Source organism: Pleurodeles waltl, chromosome 12, assembly GCF_031143425.1.
Source record: "Pleurodeles waltl isolate 20211129_DDA chromosome 12, aPleWal1.hap1.20221129, whole genome shotgun sequence".
NCBI lineage: Eukaryota > Metazoa > Chordata > Amphibia > Caudata > Salamandridae > Pleurodeles > Pleurodeles waltl.
In genome coordinates this window covers 496810953-496832627 of record NC_090451.1, presented here as the reverse complement: position 1 = coordinate 496832627, position 21675 = coordinate 496810953, and the positions used below count along the sequence as shown (strand labels likewise).

General features: G+C 41.9%; 1 protein-coding gene across 1 annotated transcript in view; it reads left to right on the top strand.

Moving 5' to 3' along the window:
- RSPRY1 (ring finger and SPRY domain containing 1) overlaps positions 1 to 21675 on the top strand; it is a 155603-nt gene that overhangs the window by 25223 nt on the left and 108705 nt on the right. Inside the window, exons 2-4 of the mRNA XM_069217218.1 lie at positions 603 to 1088; positions 14883 to 14935; positions 17645 to 17757. Of these exons, the coding sequence (XP_069073319.1) occupies positions 742 to 1088; positions 14883 to 14935; positions 17645 to 17757 (513 nt within the window). The 5' untranslated portion in view covers positions 603 to 741. The remainder of the gene's footprint in view (positions 1 to 602; positions 1089 to 14882; positions 14936 to 17644; positions 17758 to 21675) is intronic.

Below are 21675 nucleotides of genomic sequence, written 5' to 3'. Positions count from 1 at the left end.
AGAAAAAAAAATGAGGAACAGCTTCAATCATTAGAGGGAAATAACACCAGAGGTCCAGGTTGAGTGAAAAGGGAAGAATAATATGAATACATGTGGAAAGGTAAGTGGGTCACAGCTGGCAAAAATCATCACATTCAGATGTGGGTGAACACTAACTAAAAGGGTATTGAGTGGTGAAAAGTAAAGGGGACAGGGTGGTCTAACGAATGGCACAGACCTATGTGGAGGGGGTGAGGGGGTGGGTGTTAATATAACGTTCTCTTGCCTCGATTTGCATAAAAAAAATCAAAAAAAAAATCACAGCCCCAGGCATGCATCAATAGGCCCTGCAGCATGTATACACAGCAGGCTATTGCAGTACTGTTTTGCAGAAGTTAGAAAACAGTGAGACAAGGATCTGTGGTAACTGCTTGTTGCATCCATGTCTAGGACCAACTCCTGTTCACACACAAGTGCAGTACCTTATCCACAGGTATGCTCTGGCGATGTCCGTGCCCCAACGCACACAAATGTTTTCTACCTTTTTGACAGAAGCGACAATTAGCTGTAACTATAATGTTCGATCAAGAACAAGTAATCAAAACATTTCTTTTCTGTTTCAGGTTAACCATTGAATGGACGGTGCATGTTCCATGTAATGTTAAACATGGGGTGTTTCTGCGTTATTGATTTTCCTCAAAGAAATGAAGTTCAAAAACTTCCCTTCAGGATCCTAGACTTGTCACTGTTACATCTTTCTCGATGATTGTACCTAGCTTGGATGTGTTGCACTATAGCAGGAACCTTGTGCAAGGTTTGCTGCAGACTGTAGACCAACATACTCTGTGTATAACTGCCAGTTTGGGGACCTCAGAAATGGGAAACTCCTGCGTATGTCGAGATGATAGTGGTGTTGAAGATAATATTGAACCTCAAAACCCACAAGCAGAAAACAGTGTAGCACCGACTCCTGAAACGAGGATTCGCCCACGGGACCCTGTAAGACCTCCTAGGAGAGGTCGAGGACCCCATGAACCAAGAAGAAAGAAACAGAACGTTGATGGGCTAGTCCTGGATACCTTGGCAGTCATTAGGACTCTTGTAGACAAGTATGTATTTTATAAAATGTTTTAATTTATGCTTGAATGTTTTTGAGTTAAAAGAAAAATCTGTCCGTTGGGATGCCCTTACGTTGTGGAGTCACGAGAAAGAAAAGCTATTTCTTTCTTCATATAAAATGTATTTAATTATTTGCATATCTTATTTCAATGTTTCATATGTAATTCTTCAATGCTGCCTCTTTGTTCTGCATCGTGGGATAAGTGTGACAGATAAGGTTTTCCTTTTAAAATGCTTTGATTGTTGGTCTAATTTGAAGTTTATGGTGGGAGTTGCTGAACTGAACCCATTTTATACACACAAGCAATAATTGAAAGTGGCTTGTTTAACTATTGTACCCTGCTGGCAGTGAGCGAATGTGTTCTAGTTTTAATGGGCTACTCATGTGGGCCTCCCCAATGAAAATATAATAATTCACCCACAGCAATCGCTTGGAAACACTGCGGGGCTAGCTGCATCCGGCCTTCAAATGATCTTTGTAGTGAAATCAGAAAGGGAAGATGAAATCCCCAAATGCAGTTCAACTTAAAAAAAAAAAAAACATTTATCGGACTCAACTGTGATTAGATCAATGGCCTAATTTGCTTTAATATCATAATATTTGGTAGGCTGCACCTTATGTGCTTTGATCTTTATCTTTTTAAAAATATAAATTGAAAGTCTGATTTGTGCCGTTACCGTTTTATTTTTACATTAAAAAAAAAAATATGAAAGTCTGATGGGGCTCTTGATCAACCGGTTGAGTGGAGGGAAGACGGGCTTTTCCGACCTACTTTCTGTATTGTTAACAGGCTAGTGTTGCGGGTGGAATGCTTATAAATTTGACATTGCTGATCGGAATTCAGCGGACACATGCAGTGAGCATGCCACAGGCATACTCGTCTGCACCCAGACTGCGCAGTGCTACAGAACCCCTGCCGAGTTTTACAAGGGAGAAGACAGACCCCTGACCTCACTTTCTCTAGAGATCAGCTTCTACTCTTGCAAAACTATGGTAATTTATAATTTTACCTTTCCCCCAATTGATTTTTAGCAAGCTCTCCTGTAACAATACCAGTAATTGCCCTTTGTGTGACTTTCCGGTCACCTCCTCGTCACCAACCTATAATATAGCTTGTGATTATCCCATGTTCCCTCTTTTCAAGGAAATAATTGCTCCTAAAATGACCAGCTATCTAGGATTCCTTACTACTGCTCGGTCTCCTATCGAAAACAAAGTAGAGGTTGCAGAATTCATTGTGACCCATGAGCCTGATTGGAGTTTTGTGACCGAGAGCTGGGCTAAGGAGTTATCTCAACCGGACTTGGTTGATGCCATCCCCCCAGGATACGCTATTACTAAACGTGTCAGAATTGGCAGGTTAGAGGAAGGGTTGGAAGTTAGACATAAAGTCAAGTATACGTGCCTTATGGAACACTTTCACACCTTGTCCAGTATTATACTTTTCTTTAAAAATAACGCCTAGCAAATAATGTGCAGGGATCTTAGTGTACAGGCCTCCTGGGCCTAGCCCTGCTTTTATCTCGGAGTTGGTACACCTAATGGAACCCTGTTTGGGTAAACACATCACACTTCTGGGGGACTTCATTTTCCACTTAGAGTGATGTGTGCAAGGACTCTAGGGCATTTAAAGACATGATGACCTGTTGCGGACAATTAGTAATGTCACCCACTCATAAAGCAGGCCATATTTTGCTCGGCATCTTCTCTAATGACCTCCATCTTAAGGTCTCTAAGCCCCTCCCCCTTACCTGGTCTGATCTTTATGCTGTCCCTTTCACTCTCGCCAAGAGACTATAATTACTGGAAGTCATTGAATTTCCAAAAGAAACTAGAAAGGGCTTAGCAAAGAATCCTTAGCCTAAGCTTTGAATGATTGCAATTGGACAGAATATGAGGACACGGAATTAGCAGCCGTGGATTTCTCCTCTTGCCTTACTTCAGCTATTAATACTGCGGCCCGTTTGAAGGAAACCTATATGTGGAGGAAGACGCCTACCTCCCCGGGATTATCAGAGGGAGACTCAGATTGCTGTGAGAGACCTGTTGTGGTAAAGAGTGGGGTCTGGTGGAAATGCTCTGATTTTCATGAAAGAGATGGCTGACTATAAGGTCATTGGGGCAGAATATAAAGTGACCATCGAGGAAGAGAAATCTCTGTATTGTACTAATAAGCTTGTATCAGCCACAGTCATGATGATCCGCATTTTACAGAACATTGCATGTTCGAATGTTGCAGTGGGGCCACCTTCCTCAAATCTTGGGCGGTGACCTTAAATGTGTACTCCACCCAGAGTTGGATCGCTCAGGTCGAACTCTGCGGCAGCTGTTTGCCGTGGCGTGGGCACTCTTGGAAAATGGTGTCAGAGGGTGGGTTAATAGACGTCTGGTGGACTAGAGCGGCACTTATCAGACCATGACCTCCTCAAACACGGATTGATTACTGGCTAGTGTTGCGTCGATTGTCCCCTAGTGTGAGAAAGTGCGAGCCTCTGCCCGCACCTACTCGGATCACTCCCCAGTATGCCTAGAGTTGACCGCACACCCACCCAGACCACAGATGTTAACATGGCGATTTCCACCCCCCCCTCCCCCCCTTTAATCACTCCAAGATGCGACTTTCTGAGAGGCAATAGGCAGGTTTTTCGCTACTAATGTGGGCTCTGTAGATATGTTTGCAACAGTCTGGGAGACATTTGAAGTTTATATGAGGTGTCCCCTTGTCTAAGTACTCAATCGTGCTGAGATCAATTTGTGGTTGTTTGGCGACACTGGAAAAACAACTAGCGAGTCTAGAACATCACCATAGCGAGACTAGGGACAAAGGACTCTTGGGTGTACTGAGGACCACACTAGAAGACTACCAGGAAACAGCACAACGTGAGTTGATTCATCTCAGGAAATATGCAGTGGCTAGGTCGTATGGTGAGGAGGAGCGCCCTGGGGCTGTACTGGCAGCAATGATGAGACCCCAAAGAGACAATGACGTGATACTGGAGCTATCAGTTGAGCAGGGACACCCCCTGTGCACAACAAACGCAATCTCAGATCTCTTCAGTAGGTATTACGCACCCCTTTACGAATCTAATGGCGTAACAGACTATCTCACCCATATAAAAATGACGTGACTTGCGAAAGAACATGAGTGACTCCTCACACCATTGAGCCCTGGGGAAATAAGAGTAGCGCTTAAAGAAATGCCCTCCAGTAAGGTGCTTAGCACGGACGGCTTGAGTGTCACTTTTTATATGTAATTTCAGGATCAATTGATAGTGCTATATGAGGAGATGGTAGCTGACGGGATCGTGCCTCCCACCCTGTTTGAGGTTCTGTTAGTGATGCTTTTGAAACCCAAGTAAACCAACAAATCAGTGTCCCTCTTATCAGCTTCTCTTGCTTTGAAATGTCAATACTAACATTTATGCAAAGATCCTAGCTAACAGGCTTAGTCCACATCTCCCTGGGGTGGCAGCTCCGGAGCAGACAGGCTTTGTCTTGGGACAAAGCTTAACAAAATTCAACTTAAGAACACTGTTCAGAGCAATGCAGCAGTTAGATGACACACTGCTATATATACGTGATTCCGAGCACAATTTGGTCCCAGTATTACAGGAAGTAGTGCATTTTGGTACTTAATCCCATTTACATGGAAACTGGGACAGATCCATTATGTTTCCCATGACCACCGCAACAACACAGGTGCGGACACCGTATCCACTTCAGTGGGTCACAGTCTGTTAGATATGTGGGAATACAGGTACATACGGATCCTGCAACTGCAATGAGGGAACATTTATGGCAAAGTACAAAAACTGTCAAAATATAGACTGGTAGATCAAACTTCCACTATCATTGTTGGGGTGTATTGCAGTGATGAAAATGGTAGTACTGCCCAGATTCTTGTTCCTATTTACAAATATAATGCTGCTGCTCCCACATGCGTTTTTCAAGCAACCTCGTACTCTCCTGACCCACCTTGCCTTAGCAGGCAAACAACCTCTGGTGTGGTGGGAGATTCTTACATTACTGTATGACAGGGGTGGGCTGAAAGCCCCAGAGCTGGAAACTCACTATAGGGCGGCACAGTGTGCCTTTGCTCACTACTGGATCCATGGTACCCTGGGTCTCTTGCATCGCTGTTTAGACAAAGATGCTGGGGCCACCACTTTCTTTACCAAAAGTGTTGTTTCGTAAACCCACCCAGCGGTACAACGCATTTGATTCTCTAAACAGCACGGTTGGCACATGACAGAAATTACTAGAGCAGCAGGCAGGTTCACAACTATATTCTCCCCTTATCCCTTTGCACTGGTGTATGTGGTATCCCCCGAGTCAAGAGCAGGGTATGGTCTGCATACTGCCTGTACTGTGTATAGAACTGATGGGAGAACTCTTCAATGAAAGTTCTATGCTCACCTGGACAACAGTGAGTGAGAGGCTGGACAAACCCACTGGCCTTAAGGCCAATACCATAGGGTGTGCTGTGGAATGCTTGACTTGCTTGGAGACGCAATTTTTTAGCCCCCAGAAATGCCAGCTCTCATGTTTCTTTTGCAGACCAGTAAACCCAGCCTCTCGTGTGTCGCTTTTAATCCCCAGCTCTGGGTGCCCCTAAATCAGGGATGCAATATGCTAGACATGAGTGGCAGAGAGAGATTGGACTTCCTATAAGCGACCAGCATTGGGTATATAGTTGCAAAATGATGAGGAAGATGTCCGTGAACAGTAGTCTCATCCTGCTGCATTTTAAATACATAAATAGAGTATACCACACCCCCAGAGCGCCTCTGCCGCTATGGCCTGCAGGACAGTGCCAGGTGCCAGCGTTGTTGGACACAGATTGCAGGATTTGTGCACCTGGCCTGGTACTGTCCCAGAGTGCAGTAGTTTTGGCAGGGAGTGCTAACAGACCTGGAGGCTATCAATGGGGTAGCACTAGCACTTGGTCTGCTTGCAGTCTTGTTAAGTTGTGTAAGGGAAGTGCCCAAGACAGTACGAAAATTGGTGGCGATGGGATTGTTACTGGCCAAATGTCGGATAGCAATGAGATGGGCCCGGGGACCCCTTCCTATACCTGCAGATTGGCACATTTTACTGTCCAGTCGGACGCATATCTTGAACTTATGCCACAGTGTAGTTGCCCTAAAGAAATCTGGGCCCATACCAGCAGTATCTGAGATCTTTAAATGTTACATGTGGTTCTTTGATTCTGATGAACAGACGTAACCAGAGTAGAAGCAATGCAATGAGACCATGTAAGCTAGGATGAGCGTAGCCGCTAAGATGACACAATTAAGGAACCCAACGTACTTCGAGGTCAGGCACAAGTGGTAGTGATGTTTTGGGTATAGTGAGAGGCTGTTATAGCTAAAGAGGCAGGTGCTTGTAAGACGTAGTTACCATAGGATAAGTCACTTTGCTGCACCAAATTCAATGCTTACTGACATAGCGCTGAATGTCAAGCTTTTTTTGTTGTAAAATGTTCCACGGTATGCTTTGATTGTCTCTTTTTTTATATATATATTCTTGTACCATGCCAATGATCACATTTAGTGTTAATGTATGTTGAAAAAGGAAACCAAGATTTAAAAAAAAAAAAGCTTATATCAGCTAAATCATCTAGAGATATCTATCTAGAAGTTAATTAACCTGCTATCCCCACCCCCAGCACCTTCCAACATAGAGGGATCCCCAGGATTTTTGCAATCGAATGGCAAATTTGTTTTACAACAAAATTCTTAATATCTATAAAGAACACCATTGAGTTAACTGGAAGCCTCCTATTCTCTCCTGACTGAATATCAATGCTGAGTTAAGTCTATAGAAGACAGTGATCTCCAGAGAGAGCCTCACTGCTTTCTTGTCTTGTTTTACTCCTCTCACACATGAACTGACAGACCTTTATCTCTTTAGCATGAAATTGGGCTCACCACTTGAAGCTTGTTCGTCTAATGTTTGCAGTTAGGAGCTAATATTGTTTTCCTCATCTTACAGCAAAATGAATAAAGCTATTACTTCTGGCTGCTACCCTAAACTCTGGGGGGGAAACAGCTGTTAGGTCTCTTCTTAAAAAGCTTAATATGGACCCTTATGATTAAACAAAAAAAACTATTGGCCTATTTTCCTGCTGCCTGTACCCACTAAAATTCTGGAGAAACAACTGAACACCCAGCTGATGGCTTATTTGGAACAACATCAACTGCTCGATTCCTCCCAGTTTGTGTTCAGGAGTAACCATGAGACCGAGACTGCATTGGTATCAGCAGTCGGCAATATCAGTTCCATGGTAATTGCAGGGCAGGCTACGACCTTGATCCTCTTAGATTTGTCCACAGCCTTTGATACCATCTCTCCTACCCTACTTGTATATCAGCTGCAGGAACTATGGGTCACCGAGTTAACGCTGAAACTCCTAGCATCCTTTTTGAGTGATAGGTCTCAGACAGTTATTGTGGATCAGTTATTTTCAGAGTATCACTCTGCCATAAGGGGTGCCTCAGGGCTCCTCCCTTAGCCCTACATTATTTAACTTGTAAATCTCCCCACTGGAAAAACTTATAAGGTCATTTGGGCTTCAGGCTCTGTCCTGTGGTGATGACACACATATAGTTGTGTCTATCGCAAAAGACACTGGGGCAATCGTTACCAACTTTAAAAACTGCTTGCAGGCAGTGGCCATATGTATGGGAAATAAACTAGCTCATATATAATGGAGACACAACAGAAGTCTTGATCTTCAGTAGTCCTCCATCCAGTTAGACCCATTTGCTGTGGCCATATATGTTGGGTACACTAGCCACTCCAACAGACTCTGCAAAGAACCTTGGAGTAGTGATTGGCAAACATCTGTCTTTTGACCTTCAGGTTAAACAGATGGCTTGGACCTGTTTTTGGGTGATCAGAACTCTCAGTAAGGGGCTGGCGGAGAACAGGTGCAGAGGGTCACAGGGGAGGGGCCTCCACTGTGCATGCACTTGGCATGGGCAGTGCAGGGGGTCCCCCTGCCAAGCACTCTCGCAATGCTCAGTCCGAGGGAGCTGGTGCACCCTGTGGGCGCCAGCATTGCCACCGGCTCGATTATGAGCCGGCTACAATGCTGCCGCCACATTCTTGCTGGACTAACGGGCAGAAACATAGGTTTCTGCCTGTCAGCCCAGTAGGAAAGTCGTAATGAGACCAGTAGGGTGGTAGCTAGAATGGAGGCAACCTCCCTGTCGGAAGTTTGGCAGACTGGTCAGCCTGTCCATCAAACTCCTAATCAGGCCCAGAGTCTTGATGTTCCTTAATCTCAGTCAGCCTCAGCAGGGATTCGGAAGCTTCACTGGCTGCCTCTGAACAAACGGATCATCTTTAAGGCTCTATGTATCATTCACAGGGCACTGCGTAACATCGGACCTGGAGGAATTAAAACCTGTTCCAGTGGTGTACTCCCTCCAGAGAGCTGCAATCCTCAGGTAAAAATATTTTAACTGTTCCTAAGTATCGAAAGGCAAGGCGGGGAAGCAGAGCCTTTTCGGTGGCCGCATCTAAGCTTTGGATTCTCTTCTTCATTCCATCTCTAGTCTTCAAGCTTACATTCTCTTTTTTTCATAAGGACCTAAAAACCTGTCTTTTTACTCTTTAAACAGATATTCTTGGCGCCTGAGATTAGGGAATTTTTCTATCTTTTCCTTCTTAAGACTAACCACTATCGGTGCCTTGATGCTTTCGGGCATTTGTTTGCGCTTTTTAAGTATGTTTCATTTCAATTCATTTCATGTCATTGGGTAAGAGTGAACCAAGGTGAATGATCCATTCACCTCTACTTTTTGTATTATTTTAGTCAGTCCTTTAATGGTCAGACTGCATGATCATATCCATATTTATTCTGGGTGTTCTAAGCAGATGATGCTTTTCTGTAATATTTGCAGCATGTCTCCCCACATGGGCTCTGTCTGTCCCGCTTTCATCGCTAGATTTTTATCTGATCTCCTCTCATATTCTAAAATGTTTCATGAATCTATCACTAAATTACTTCTAATCGCATCAGAAAGTAAACATTTGAGAAAATATGAAAGCTTACAGTATGGTTTTAACATAACCAGGTGTCGCCTTTAACCTCTTTGAGGTGGCATTCTTGCAGATTGACTCCTGATTACTGGTTCCAGATTCCTCATTGCTCAAGGAACTTAGATTAATTAGCATAAACAGTCAACAGACCCACATAGAAACCCTCAGATACAACTCTCATAATAACAGTTGCCTATTCTAGAACACATGTATGATATTACAACAGCTATCGCATCCTAATAAAAACAGAAATAAATAGGAAACTTTATACATATCTTTAACAAACCTAGAACAGTATTTTTTTTGTAGATCTAATTTCTGTTTATAGGCTAAATAGTTCTTGAATCTCTTCTCCCTATTTCTTCACTTTCTACCTCCCTCACAATAACCGATCCATTTCTTATACATCCAGCCATCAACAGCATAGTCAAATTTAACTTACAAGAACTTCTCTTTCCGCCATTCAAACTGATACTGCAGTGTACTGTTCTCAAGTTCAGTACATTGCCACCTTTGAAAAAAAGGGTTATGGTTCCTTCTTTTTTTTTTTTTTTTTGTCCCCACCCACCTGTTTTGACTATCACAGTTTAGATTGATCCTTCCTTGCCTCAACTCCTAGTTTGATTAATACTAATTCTCCTATTCTTGTGTTATCGCCCCGTAGTTTGCCCCATGCCTGTTTCATACTGTTCTTGTCCCAGAAATATTTTCTCTGCAATGCTTTCCCAGTTACGTTTCTTAACTCTGCATCTTCCATTAATGCTGGACACACAGTGGTATCAGGGACTCTGTCTTGAAACCGGGAGAAAGGTCATTTTTCTATCCCTTTAACTCCATAACATTGTGCTGACTTCTTTCTTGTACTTTGCACAGCCAACTGAACACATTTGTTAAGCGCACAATTAAACTGTTCCCCCAACTAATTTTCCCTTTGGTGCTATAGTGCACTCTAACAATATACAATACCACCAATTTTTAGAAACTCTCCTCAGACGCCAATTAAGGTCTATTTTCTGCAATTATTAGTTGTGATCATCCTTCTCAAAAACACCTCCCCATAAACTCCGCTACTTCTCCTTTCATTTATTTACAAATTTGATTTCTGGTAAAGTTAAAAAAAAATCCATTATTACTGTAGTATACTTTCTCTCACTCCTGAGATGCTTCAAGGTCCATTAATGTCTGGCATCAAAAAATCTGCTTGCCCCGCTCACTGTGGCAAATAGTTGATATCAGAGCAAGTTATTTCGAGCCAGTTATTTTTAAGGTCTGCTAACCAGTTGAAAGAGTTCTAGATGGTAAAGAACATGTGTTCTATTCCTTCAGAAAGTGAATGAGCATTAAAGATGCTTTTATATCTTGTCACATTTACTGTGCGTTCAGAGACTGAGGCCAAATGTCAGCTTATGTCTACCTACAAATTGCTGTTTTTTTATGGTGGAGAATGTGTTTACTTTCTTTCTCTGACTGACAGTTTGTTTAAAAAAAAAATCCTCTAACCTTGCAGACAATCAGGCTGGGGTACTGGAAGTGTGAAATTAACAGCTGTAGGTCAGTTTTATTTTCTAACACAAAACATTTAAATAGTTGGTAAATGAATTGTACAAATATATCATCAGCATTTGGGAAAGCAGATTTTGTTGCAATTCTGCAGTGTAACGGAAACAGATTTTAATGGGCTCAGATCAGAACACTTGTAAAGAGCAAATTATAAACCCAATTTCCACACATTGCCTTTTGTGCGCTATATTGTTTTATCTGTAAAACCATACGCTAGTGATAGAATTTGTGGCCTTTTAAATGAAAAATGTTGTCTGTAAATGAAAGTATGCTACCACCTTCTTGTCCCCACCCTAATGACAGTGCTATTAGTGAACTAAGAGCCATGTCAGGGGTCATGTGTACCGCATATGTGGTCTATGGTCTTATCATAAATAGAGCAAATGTTTCAATGATTAACTCAAACACAATAGTATTTTATAAAGCAGACATGTTGAACTCACATATTTGAGTGTGCTCCCTGGACTGTGCAAAATAAATTGACTGGACTACAGTCAGTGCTTCTCCCTCCACCGCAGAGCCACTGTTGTCTAAGCCAAGATGTACATTAAAAACTTCAAAATAAAGTACCACTGTCACGATTGACCTACTCTGTGCTTGGATAGTTCTCCCGAGGATTGATTTGTGTTGGTGTCTCCTCACAGTCAATGCACTCATGGCTAGTCTTTAGTCCTTCCTCGGTTTTAGTTTTGTGAATAGATTTTCCTCGTCACTAGTCATTCTTTGACTATTGCTCCTCTTTGTGACCCAATGAGGCATGGCATGTCCTTATTCAACTACCAAAATGCTCCATCTTTCATACAGGCTAACCAATACAGCAGGATTTATGTGCCTGCCTTTGCCGGCACAGTGAGTAATCTTCTGATATGGTGCAAAATTTGCTACTTACATCGCTCAAGGTCCTTGTAGTGTTATAACATCTTTGGAACTTAATACTGACGTATATTATGTCCGAATAAAATCATGATAGTTTACTCACTGAGAGGATCTTCCATACTACAGGTCAGTACATTAATCTGGTGCAGAAGTTGCTAATGTAAGTAGTGATTATGATGGTGGCTCGGATATGCAAAGCCCTCTATTACATACTGTTACCATGCACCAAGAAAATACAACTCTCTTCTCTTATACATAGACCGTTACATCTTCTATTGAAGGCTGCTACCTTTTGCAGTCTTCTGCTCTATGGAGCAGCCTGTCTACACAGTTTCTGTTACTGAAGTATGCAAGGACTTAAATTCTTTAGTTTTCCCATTGCTTTCTTACCATTCAGGTGTAAGGACACAAAGGTGGTCTAGGCAACACCTAGTGGTACTGTGTCTCCTGTACCCAGTCTTCCCTAAAGCCACTTGTAATCCTTTACTGATCACGAATTGAGGTTTACTATCTTATTTGAAATCCAGCTAGTGACAAGATCCAGGGCAGAGAAACTGACTGATATAGAATGCCTGGATATAAAACATTCATGACTAGCATGGCACACGTTCTAAACCACGTTTGTATCATTGTAACACTCATGTCACATCTGTCCCTAAGTGTACTAAAAAAAAATGTCAGAATTGAACAGGATTGACTGCCTCTTTTTCTGTTTGAAATTAAAAAAAATGAAACTCTATCAGAACAGATATAGAATAATACGTGTCTCCCAGTGTTCTATTTTTTCCACACATGAAAACGAAGCCAATTAATTCTGGCATGTTTAATTAACAGAGTGTTCTTAAACTGATTTGCTGTTGTTATTTTTGAACAGACAATGCCAGAAATAGTCACTTTCCACTCAAAACTGTACAGTTTTCCCGATCCCAAGGCTAGTCGTTGATCTGTGTCCATCTAGCCAAACTGGAATGTAAACCTGATCAGTGGACCCAAAATATTGGCAACTTGAAACAACTGAAATGTTGCAGGCAGTTCTGCTCAGTGCATTCTTTGAGATGACCTTTAAATTACACTTTAAGGCATTATACAATAAAACACATGGTTTACTCTGACAAGGTTTAGCAGAATTCTTAGCATTTTTACAAACCACGAAGGTGAAGAGCATCGAGAAGAACGGGTTTCCTAAAGGTCAGGATGATTATAGTGAAAATATTCGTGCTGTACAGAGTCATTGATTGCAGGTATACTCTGGGTTTATTGCAAGTATCGTTTTGTAAAATAAATTAAATATGCTGGAGTGAATCTCTTTCCTCTGTCAGACCTCTTCATAAGACCCTGGCTCAGACTACATTTTTTAAGTGTCATCAGTTGATTACAACCCTAGCATTTAGAGCACTATGTTACAATCTGAACCTTGCTTTAAAGAGAGTACAATCCTATTTGGATCCCTACCCTGATCAAAATGCAAGCCTATACAGAGCCCGCACATAAACCTCACATAAAACGAGTCCTTTATATTCAGATTCTGGTATAAATTATATTTTGGAACTATGGCATAATGTGATTCTTTCTACAGTCCACACTAGTTTAATTTGACATCTGGCATATTCTGAGCAGGTATTTACTGGCCGGAACATTTTCATTGTATAATACCTCACCACATGACATTAAATGGACATAAATTGGCTTGTTTCACAAGACCAGTAGATTACTGTTGCATGTTAATTTGGGGGGGGGGGTCCTTTTTAAAAAAATAACATTTTTGTGGTACAATGCCACAACCTTCTAATAATGCTCATCAAATACCACAACATCATGCAATGTAGACTCTATTTCCTTATCAAAACTGAATTTGTAATGTTCTCTCTTGCCCCAAATCTGCATTTTTTGCAGAGACTGATTCTTCAGTTCAGTCCACTACATTTTTATACTCCTGTGGGCTGCACGCTTCTGCAGTCTATCCCTGTGTATATTTTGCAACAGCTGTTCAACTTCTTTTCAGCCACTGATTTAGGACATGGCGAAATTCTTGGAGTTTGAATTCCAGATGTGGCACAGTTCATTCAACTCCAAATTCTCATGCTTCACTGTTGTAATCATTCTGCATATACTTATGAAACCTATTTTTTACTTCTCTAGTTAACTGTATTGTAATATTTATGTGGGTCTTTCATACTACTTGTTGACCAGTACAGATTTTATCTCCTTAGTTTAGGTTAAGAATTTGTATGGCTGCTGCACTCCAAATTATTTGTACTTGGAGATACATTTTCTAGACCCAGCATCAATGGGCTGGTGATGCCTCCATCGTCCATGTGATCCTGAAGTAGGGATGTACGTTTATATTAGTTTTATTATGTAGAATTAGTCTTGTTACTTTGATCTGGTGTGATAATAGGATTTGACCTCTTATTCCAGTTTAAGGTTATTCCCTTCACTTGATGTGGTTGGTGGGGATCCCATTTACAGGGACCAAGAGGATATTTGGGATGTGGGGGGGGAATCATGATTTTGCCTGTGTCTATAATTAAACATTTAATTTTTAAAGATGTTAAGTGCGAGATGATTCTTAAGCATCCATTGTTCTACTGCAGTAAACCTTTGAGTTCTTATGTCTGACATTCTATGGTCATTCACTTTTAAGATTGAGTGTTACTGACAGAACTTAACTAGTGAGGTTGAAGGACTTAACGAGGCAATGACAGTGGGGATATGTAATCATTAAACGGAAATGGAGTGATCTAAGAGTCCCGTGGAACTGGTATTCGAAGCATGGAAGGTGAGGAGGTGAAAGGGAGTAGAGAAACCATTTTGACTCAATTTGTATAATATCTTATCTTAATCTTTTACATACTGTGCCCTGAATTATTCTAATGTCCTGTTGTGTATGAGCTAGTAAATGGTGGTCTTCAATGTTAAATGATGAGGACAAGTCAAGAAGGAACTGTTTTGGGGGATTTAGCCTGGTATATAGCCTGATTATGCTGTGGCACTTATTATCTGACAGGGGCGTTGAATCAAGTTACTCTATATTTATTGTTTGGTGGTGTTTGAGCACGTTTATTGAATTAAAGTGCTGAACATCCTGTATTATGTGAGTTTGTTGTTGAGCTCTAAATGACTTTAAAATATCAAGAGGTTACTTCACAGTATATTTTATGTTTTATTTGACCAATTTCTCAACAGAATTGCAAACTAGGATATTTGCATGAAATAACTCCCTGCTGAAACAATGTGTACAAGTAGGTGAAAGGACAGTATTTAAATAAAAAAAAAAAAATCAATGTTTGTTTTTCAGTGACCAGGAACCACCATATTCAATGATCACATTGCATGAAATGGCAGAAACTGGTAAGCTGTTGATTGTACCTTTTTATTATGTTGCCTACAATTTCAGTGCCCTGATGAGATGCACGATTACCCTTTTGACCCCCCTCCACCTTCCCCCTCTTCTTTTAGTTGTGTGCCACCCTCAGTCATACAGAGGAGGTAGTCAAACCTTGAGTATCAAGGGCAGAAAAAGTGCTCAATATGAGTGAAGATAACTGACTGGTTTAATTATTAAAGCACCTGTTCACCAATGACTCTGTGAGTCACTGAGAGATGTTTTTATCCAAGAGTGGTGCAGCTTGACAGGCTGATTGTCCAACCCTCCACTTACCTTGGAGGCTTTGTTTTTGTAAAGTTAGCCTACGGGTATGGCCATTGGAAATAAAATAAATGTTAAACTCAATCACACAGCAGCTGCTTTTTCTGTATTTAAATGGTTAAGAAGTAAACATTGCAAAGCAGTAGCCATTTCCTCACCAAACATATGCACCCATTCATATCTTAATATTGATATTATTTATTGAGCGCAGGAATGCCCGAAGGAGTCTTGGTGCTAGCATATGAATGATTAGAGGCACCATAAAATTAGTGGGAAAGTAGAAAAAAACATGCTTTGAGTTGTTTTCTGAAACTAGTCAAATTGTGTTGATTTTTCAGTGGTCCAGGAAGTTGGTTCCAGAGTTTGCAAGTGGACCAAACAAAGCTTCTGCCGCCCCAAGATGTCTTGTTGCACTTGGGAATTATGACTGTTTTGGCGGCCACTGAGCATAGAGATCTACTTGGTATATACCATTTTCTTCCTTGGGTATTATGGACCTAATCCATTAAGGGAGTTATATGCCAAGCAGAGTGATTTAAAAGCCACCAGGCAGTGACCTGCTGATCACCAGGAAAGTACTAAACTGCAAAATTAATAGTTCTAACTTTAATTATCTGTCAGCAAAACTTTTCTATTTGAAGTGAAAGTCTCCCTGCCCTTCGTCTTTGATATGGGAACTCTCACTGCAAAACATAGAGCCACTACTGGATTGCTTACAGCTACCATAGTATATTTGCCCCCTCCAAGAGGACCAAGTAAGCTGTAAATGAATTGATTGGACCCCATCTTCCCCCACCCTCCTAGGTTTTTTTCACCTGGTCTTTGTGACTGCAGAACTTTCACCACCTTACTTAACATTAAGGAAAGCTACAACTCCACATCTCCATGCTGTGGCCACCTAGTCCACTGAGTCTTTCTTCCCACCCATCACAAGCCTCCAGATGGTTTTTAGCCTTTACCCTCTCATGGTCACTGCAGCCATCCTCCACATTTTTCTTGTTTCTTTCCACTAATGTTTGGTATTCCACTTATTTTTCCTGCATCCCTATCCCTAATTTCCCCTCATCAGACTTGTGTGTCTTGAGCTCAGTAGCCTCGGACATAGTACGTATCTATGCAACCACTAACTCCACTGCAGAGACCTTCTCTGAGGGAGGTAACTTAAGTGATCTTGTTTAGTTGTTGCAGTATTACAAACAGCACAGATTCACCTAGTTTGATCTTGGTGAGTTGTCTGTTGGGAGACTCCCCACAACCCTCTGTTTTCCTTAAGGTAGTGGCCTAGCACTGAAGAAAACTATTTTCTCTATAGTGGGTTTCCCTTCTTCTCATTGGGTACCATGTTGATGAGTCACTCGTATTGCTAACTCCAGCAAAAATTCAGAGTTTAATGCCCACCATGTCGCAGCCTTTGTCTTCTAAAAATTATCTGAGCATCAATAATGCCATTTTCAGATGTGTTGCAGGGAAACCTGCAGAGGACAAATGCCCATCAACTCGACAGCTGCTTTCCATTCTGTACTATAAACTGCTCTTTTCGCTCTCCTACCTGCACAGCAATCCTGTGCTCCCGTGAAGGTAGTTTTACAGTGCTCGTCTTGCAAGCCTTTGTGAAGCAGCACAGCTCTGACCATGGCTGCCTGATGTCAGTTCCATAGTGGAAGATAATATCTGCACGTTTAGTGAGGGCCAAGCTCTTCACGATCTTACAAGCTGTAGCATAACAAAGGAGCGACAGCACAAGAGGTGCAGTACAATTTTCCAGACACTACAGAAGTCCATGCTGGCTGGGACTGTGGAAGAGGTTGCTGCAATGAGTCATGAAGAGGGGACCACGGTGAAGCCACTGCAGAAATCAGTCGTAATGGAGTTTGGTAGTTTCTGCCCCTCCACTAAACTTTTTCATGCAGTTAAAGTATGTTCTTCTGCCAACCTACCAATCTGTAGGAAAGCTGGCTGTATGCCTTAGATTTAAATAGCCACCTACCTTGTAATAAATGTAATTTGGATAGAACCTCATGGATCACAGTCCCATGCAACATCGTCCTATGGCCCAGGAGTACTCCTTTACTAGTGTACTTATTGGGCATGGGTTATGTTTGAAACTTTGAGAACATTCCTCACCCCTCCTGAACCTCAAAAGCCATCCTATTCCAGTATATTACTAATGTTTTGTTTAGAACTTTTACCTGCTGTGGTTGCCCTCCGTGCATGTTTCTTCTTACTGATTAGAGCTTGTAGATCTACGAAACACTTCTCTGAATACTTTATTGAAAAGTTATTGAATACCAAAGTGCCCTTAGTGTTATCTCTAGTCGTAAATATAATTTGGTATTTTGACTCTTTATGCATTCCTTTATAGGTTTACAACATTAACCTCCTTTTAAACAATAGTTGTTGCTTTTTCATAGACGATGGCTGGCTTGAAGTTGTACAGTCTCTCATTAGAGTCATTCCATTAGAGGATCCGTTGGGGCCTGCGGTTATTACGTTACTATTGGATGAGTGCCCATTGCCAACAAAAGTAAGTTTTATTGTTCTTATTAAAACTAGTTCTTTGTTAATATGTCCAGAGTTCAGCCACTTTTGTTGGTGCTTTGTTAAGCTCGCTCACCTCTAAAACTCCTCGGTCTACTTCTTCCTTCCTGAGTGACCTAATCCTTCAGGAAAACAAAGCTGCTTTAAGACCCTGTTATTCTTTTTTGTTTTTTTAAATTTTATTTTCTGATTGTAGTACAACAATAGAACAATTTACATATGTTATTCTAGACGTGCAGCAATCAATAAGTTCGTTTTTTTTTTTTTATTCACACCCAAGCATTCTAAATAATTTCAAATAGGCAACAAGAGCGACACTCACCCTAGGGTAATTTTGTGGGTGCCTTTACTGTGAAGTGGATCAGAATTAGCACGCTTTCACCATCCTAGACATTTAAATGCGTTTTATTTCTCCTTTCAGCTCTGTATCTGTGATAGTTTATGGTGATGAGATATGGCCACCAAGCTAGCACATGCCCCACGAAAAAACAATGTCTTCAATAAGAATGCCGGATCACCTAAGGTTTAGCTGTGGCAGCTGATTTGTTTCAAACCTTGGGTCTGAATTTTAAGGACTTCAAGTTGGTTGTTTGCTTTGTAAGTCCAACTGCACATAAAACATGCAATAGCAAAGCCAATAGGCTTCTCTTATGCAAGAGTTATTGGTTTTGCCAATGTGTTTTATCCCTGTTGTTAACCAGAGTGGTTGCTGTTCAGCATGGCCAAATGTTAGTGGTATGGAGTGTTGTAGAGTGGAATGCTGAAGACTGTTGTAGAGTGGAGTGGCAGATAGTGTTGTGTATTGGAGTGGCACAGTGTGGAGTTGCATAGTGTAACATACACTGGAGTGGCGTAGAGTGGACTGGTGTAGAGCGCATTGATGTAAAGTGTTGCAGAGTGCAGTGGCACTGAATTCAACAGTGTTCAATGCAGTTTCATAGAATCAATTGGTGTAGATTAGAGTGCTGGATAGTAGAATGCAGTGCTGCAGGGTGCAGTGGCAGAGAGGACAGTGGTGCAGAGTAGAGTCGAGTGGCGTAGAGTGCAGTGGGATAAAGTGCAGAGTAGAGTCAAGTGGCTTGGAGTGGCTTAGAGTGCAGTGATGTAGAGTGGAGTAGTGCAGAGTAGAGTTGCATATAGTTCTGTATCAGAGTACAGTGTTGCAGAATGCAGTGACAGAGTGCAGGTGTGTAGAGTGCATTGGTGTAAAGTGGCATAGAATTCAGTGGCATACAATGGCTTAGAGCGCAGTAGAGTAGATTGTTTGAAACTAGAGTGGAGTGGTGCAGGGTAGAGGGCAGTTGCGTAGAGTGACAAAGTATAGTGGTGTACAGTGCAGTGGCATAGAGTACACTGGTGCAGAGTGATGTAGAGTACAGTGGTGTGAAGGGGGTTTATACAGAGTAGATTGATGTGGAGTGGAGTGGAGTGGTGAAGAGTGCATTGGCATAGAGTAGAGTGGTACAGGGTAGACAGGCGTAGTGTGAAGTGACTTAGAATGGAGTGTTGCAGAGTGGTGTGAAGTGTAGTGACGTATTCATGGTGTGCTAGCACACTGCAATTACAAACAACACATTTTCAAGTAAAATGACCATTACCTTTGCACAGACATACAGTTTTACCAATAAAACTATGCAGTGCACAGACAAAAATGTGTGGAAATTGCATCACCTAGTTTAATGATTCGTTTCCATCTTACTAAAGTACTTGTTTCCAACATACTTCAGAAATAACAAAAAATGAGCTTCATTTGTGCGTTTTATAATTCTGAAATACTTACACAGTTCATTTAAACGTTGTGCGCTAGAAAAAAACTCTTTCCTACCCCCAGTATCCAGCAAGATTCTCACATAAATCCTCTCACTTAGAAGTTGGGGAAAGAAAAGCAAACAAGCTCCTTGGAAGACATCACCTAACGTTTGACCTTCGTCTTTGAATGCACAGCAAATGTGATGAGATAAAAACAAGATTTAATGGCCTGTTAACAGAAACAAGTTTATGGAAGGGTACAGAAAACAGTTTAGGCAAGAGGTGGGATAAGCTGGACCTGGAGAGCCTAAAACAAATAAAGCCTGCAAATGGAAAGCCAGAGAGTGTGAGTTACAAACCACAAAGCCAATGGCAATCGAGTGAATGCGTTAATAGGTAACTTCCTGAAAGTAATCAAGATTTATTTAGCAAACCAGACAGCTGCGCCGTCTGGTAGACTCCGACCTAAAAATAATTACACAATTACAATGTAAAGAGGGTGTGTGCAAATTTGCATAGAGGCATAGAATGCTCCCAGAACAGAGTATCTCCCCAGATGTAATTGTACAGAGCCATAAATCGTGCCAACCCAGAACTCTATCATTTCCCTTCCTTTTTTTTTTTTTCCAGGCCCATCAGTGGGCATCAGGAGCTGCTTTCTGTTTCAGTATGTTCCAAAACAATTTTGTAGTGCCTTTATAGCTGATCTCTTCAAAGAAGAGATCAAAGAGGCTTAAATGTATTTCTACTCCACTTGAAATTCATCTTATGCCAGTCCCCACCTTCCAGAACAAAAGTCCATTGGCGTTCAATTCCTGTTTGTTTTCACCACACCTGTTTTCTGTTGCAGCTTTTTGCCTTTGTTTGAGGACCAAAATCAAACTTCTTGTCTGGGGGGCCTGATGAGCGATAGTTTTTTTCCCAGATTCAGTTCCCAGAATAGGCACAGAAGAGTGGTGTTGTTCTTGATGGAGTCTCCAAGTTTAGGGCACCCAAAATGGACACTTCAGTTCAGCATAGGTCACAGGACAAATCTTGTGGTTGGAGGCCTATTATATTACTGACAGGTCTTTGGAACAGAGTCTGCTTTGGTGGACATCAGCCTGATGTCAGTTCACAGCTTCATTCTTGCTCCGTGTCTTCCTCTGCTGGCTAATCGAGACTCTATAGCTGGCCCACACAAGTGCCATTTTTCACCCAGGCTTAGTTGACTATGTTCTGTCCTCTGGCTCCCTCAGTTTATTCTTGTTCCCCAAGGTGATTGCTTGTGCCTCTTCCAACAACCTTTATCTCTGTGCTGGTCAACCCCAAACACCCCCCCCCCCCCCCCCCTTTCAATCAACACCTTTGCTGTGTTTTTTTTGGCATCCACACTAATCCAACAGTGTCTTTAGCACCTGCTCGTTTTTCAGAAGGGTCAGAGATCTGATCTGTTTTGTAAATCGGGAAGGTCTACCTTCACCCTTAGACGGGCCTTGCTCTAGCTTCATTTAAGGTTTTTTTTTGTTTCCAAATGTCAGTAGTGAGTCAGACTTGCTTCACTCATATTCGAATTTTAGAGGGCCCCTTTTGTGTGTTCATAACCCCACTGACCTCATTGCTGCTCTGATGTTGGCTCGGATTGACCTACTGGCCACAACTTGGGAAGACTTGCCTAGGTGGTCCTAGGCAACCTAGCAGAGGTATTTGAATTGCAGTCTGTTGATTTGTAGAGATTAAGGCAAACCTTTTGACTCGAATCTTTCCATATTGTAGTCTGTGTTGCCTTTTAATGCAGCACTGGTAGATTTTTATTATGCCTGTCTGGATTATGGCCATCTTCTGAACTGGCCATCCACTTTTAAATGTCAGTCTTTTCAGAGCCCCAGACAAACAATAGTTTCTGTCCTCATCTGTCAGCTGAAGGGCTGGGGCCACAGACACCTGCTTTTATTTAAGTTGCTGAATGTCTATTCCTGTCCTTCCTGCGTGACTCAAAGTTTTGGAAAATTGAGTCAGATGGAAAGAAGTTGCTTTGTTCACGGAGCTGGGTCATTGTCTATTGAAAACCACATTGTTTCTGCCTGCCGGCCCACAGGAATGCCTGGCCGGGACATTGACGGCGGCTCCACATGGAACTGCCGGCAATGCCTCTGTGTGGCGGGTGCAGCTGCAC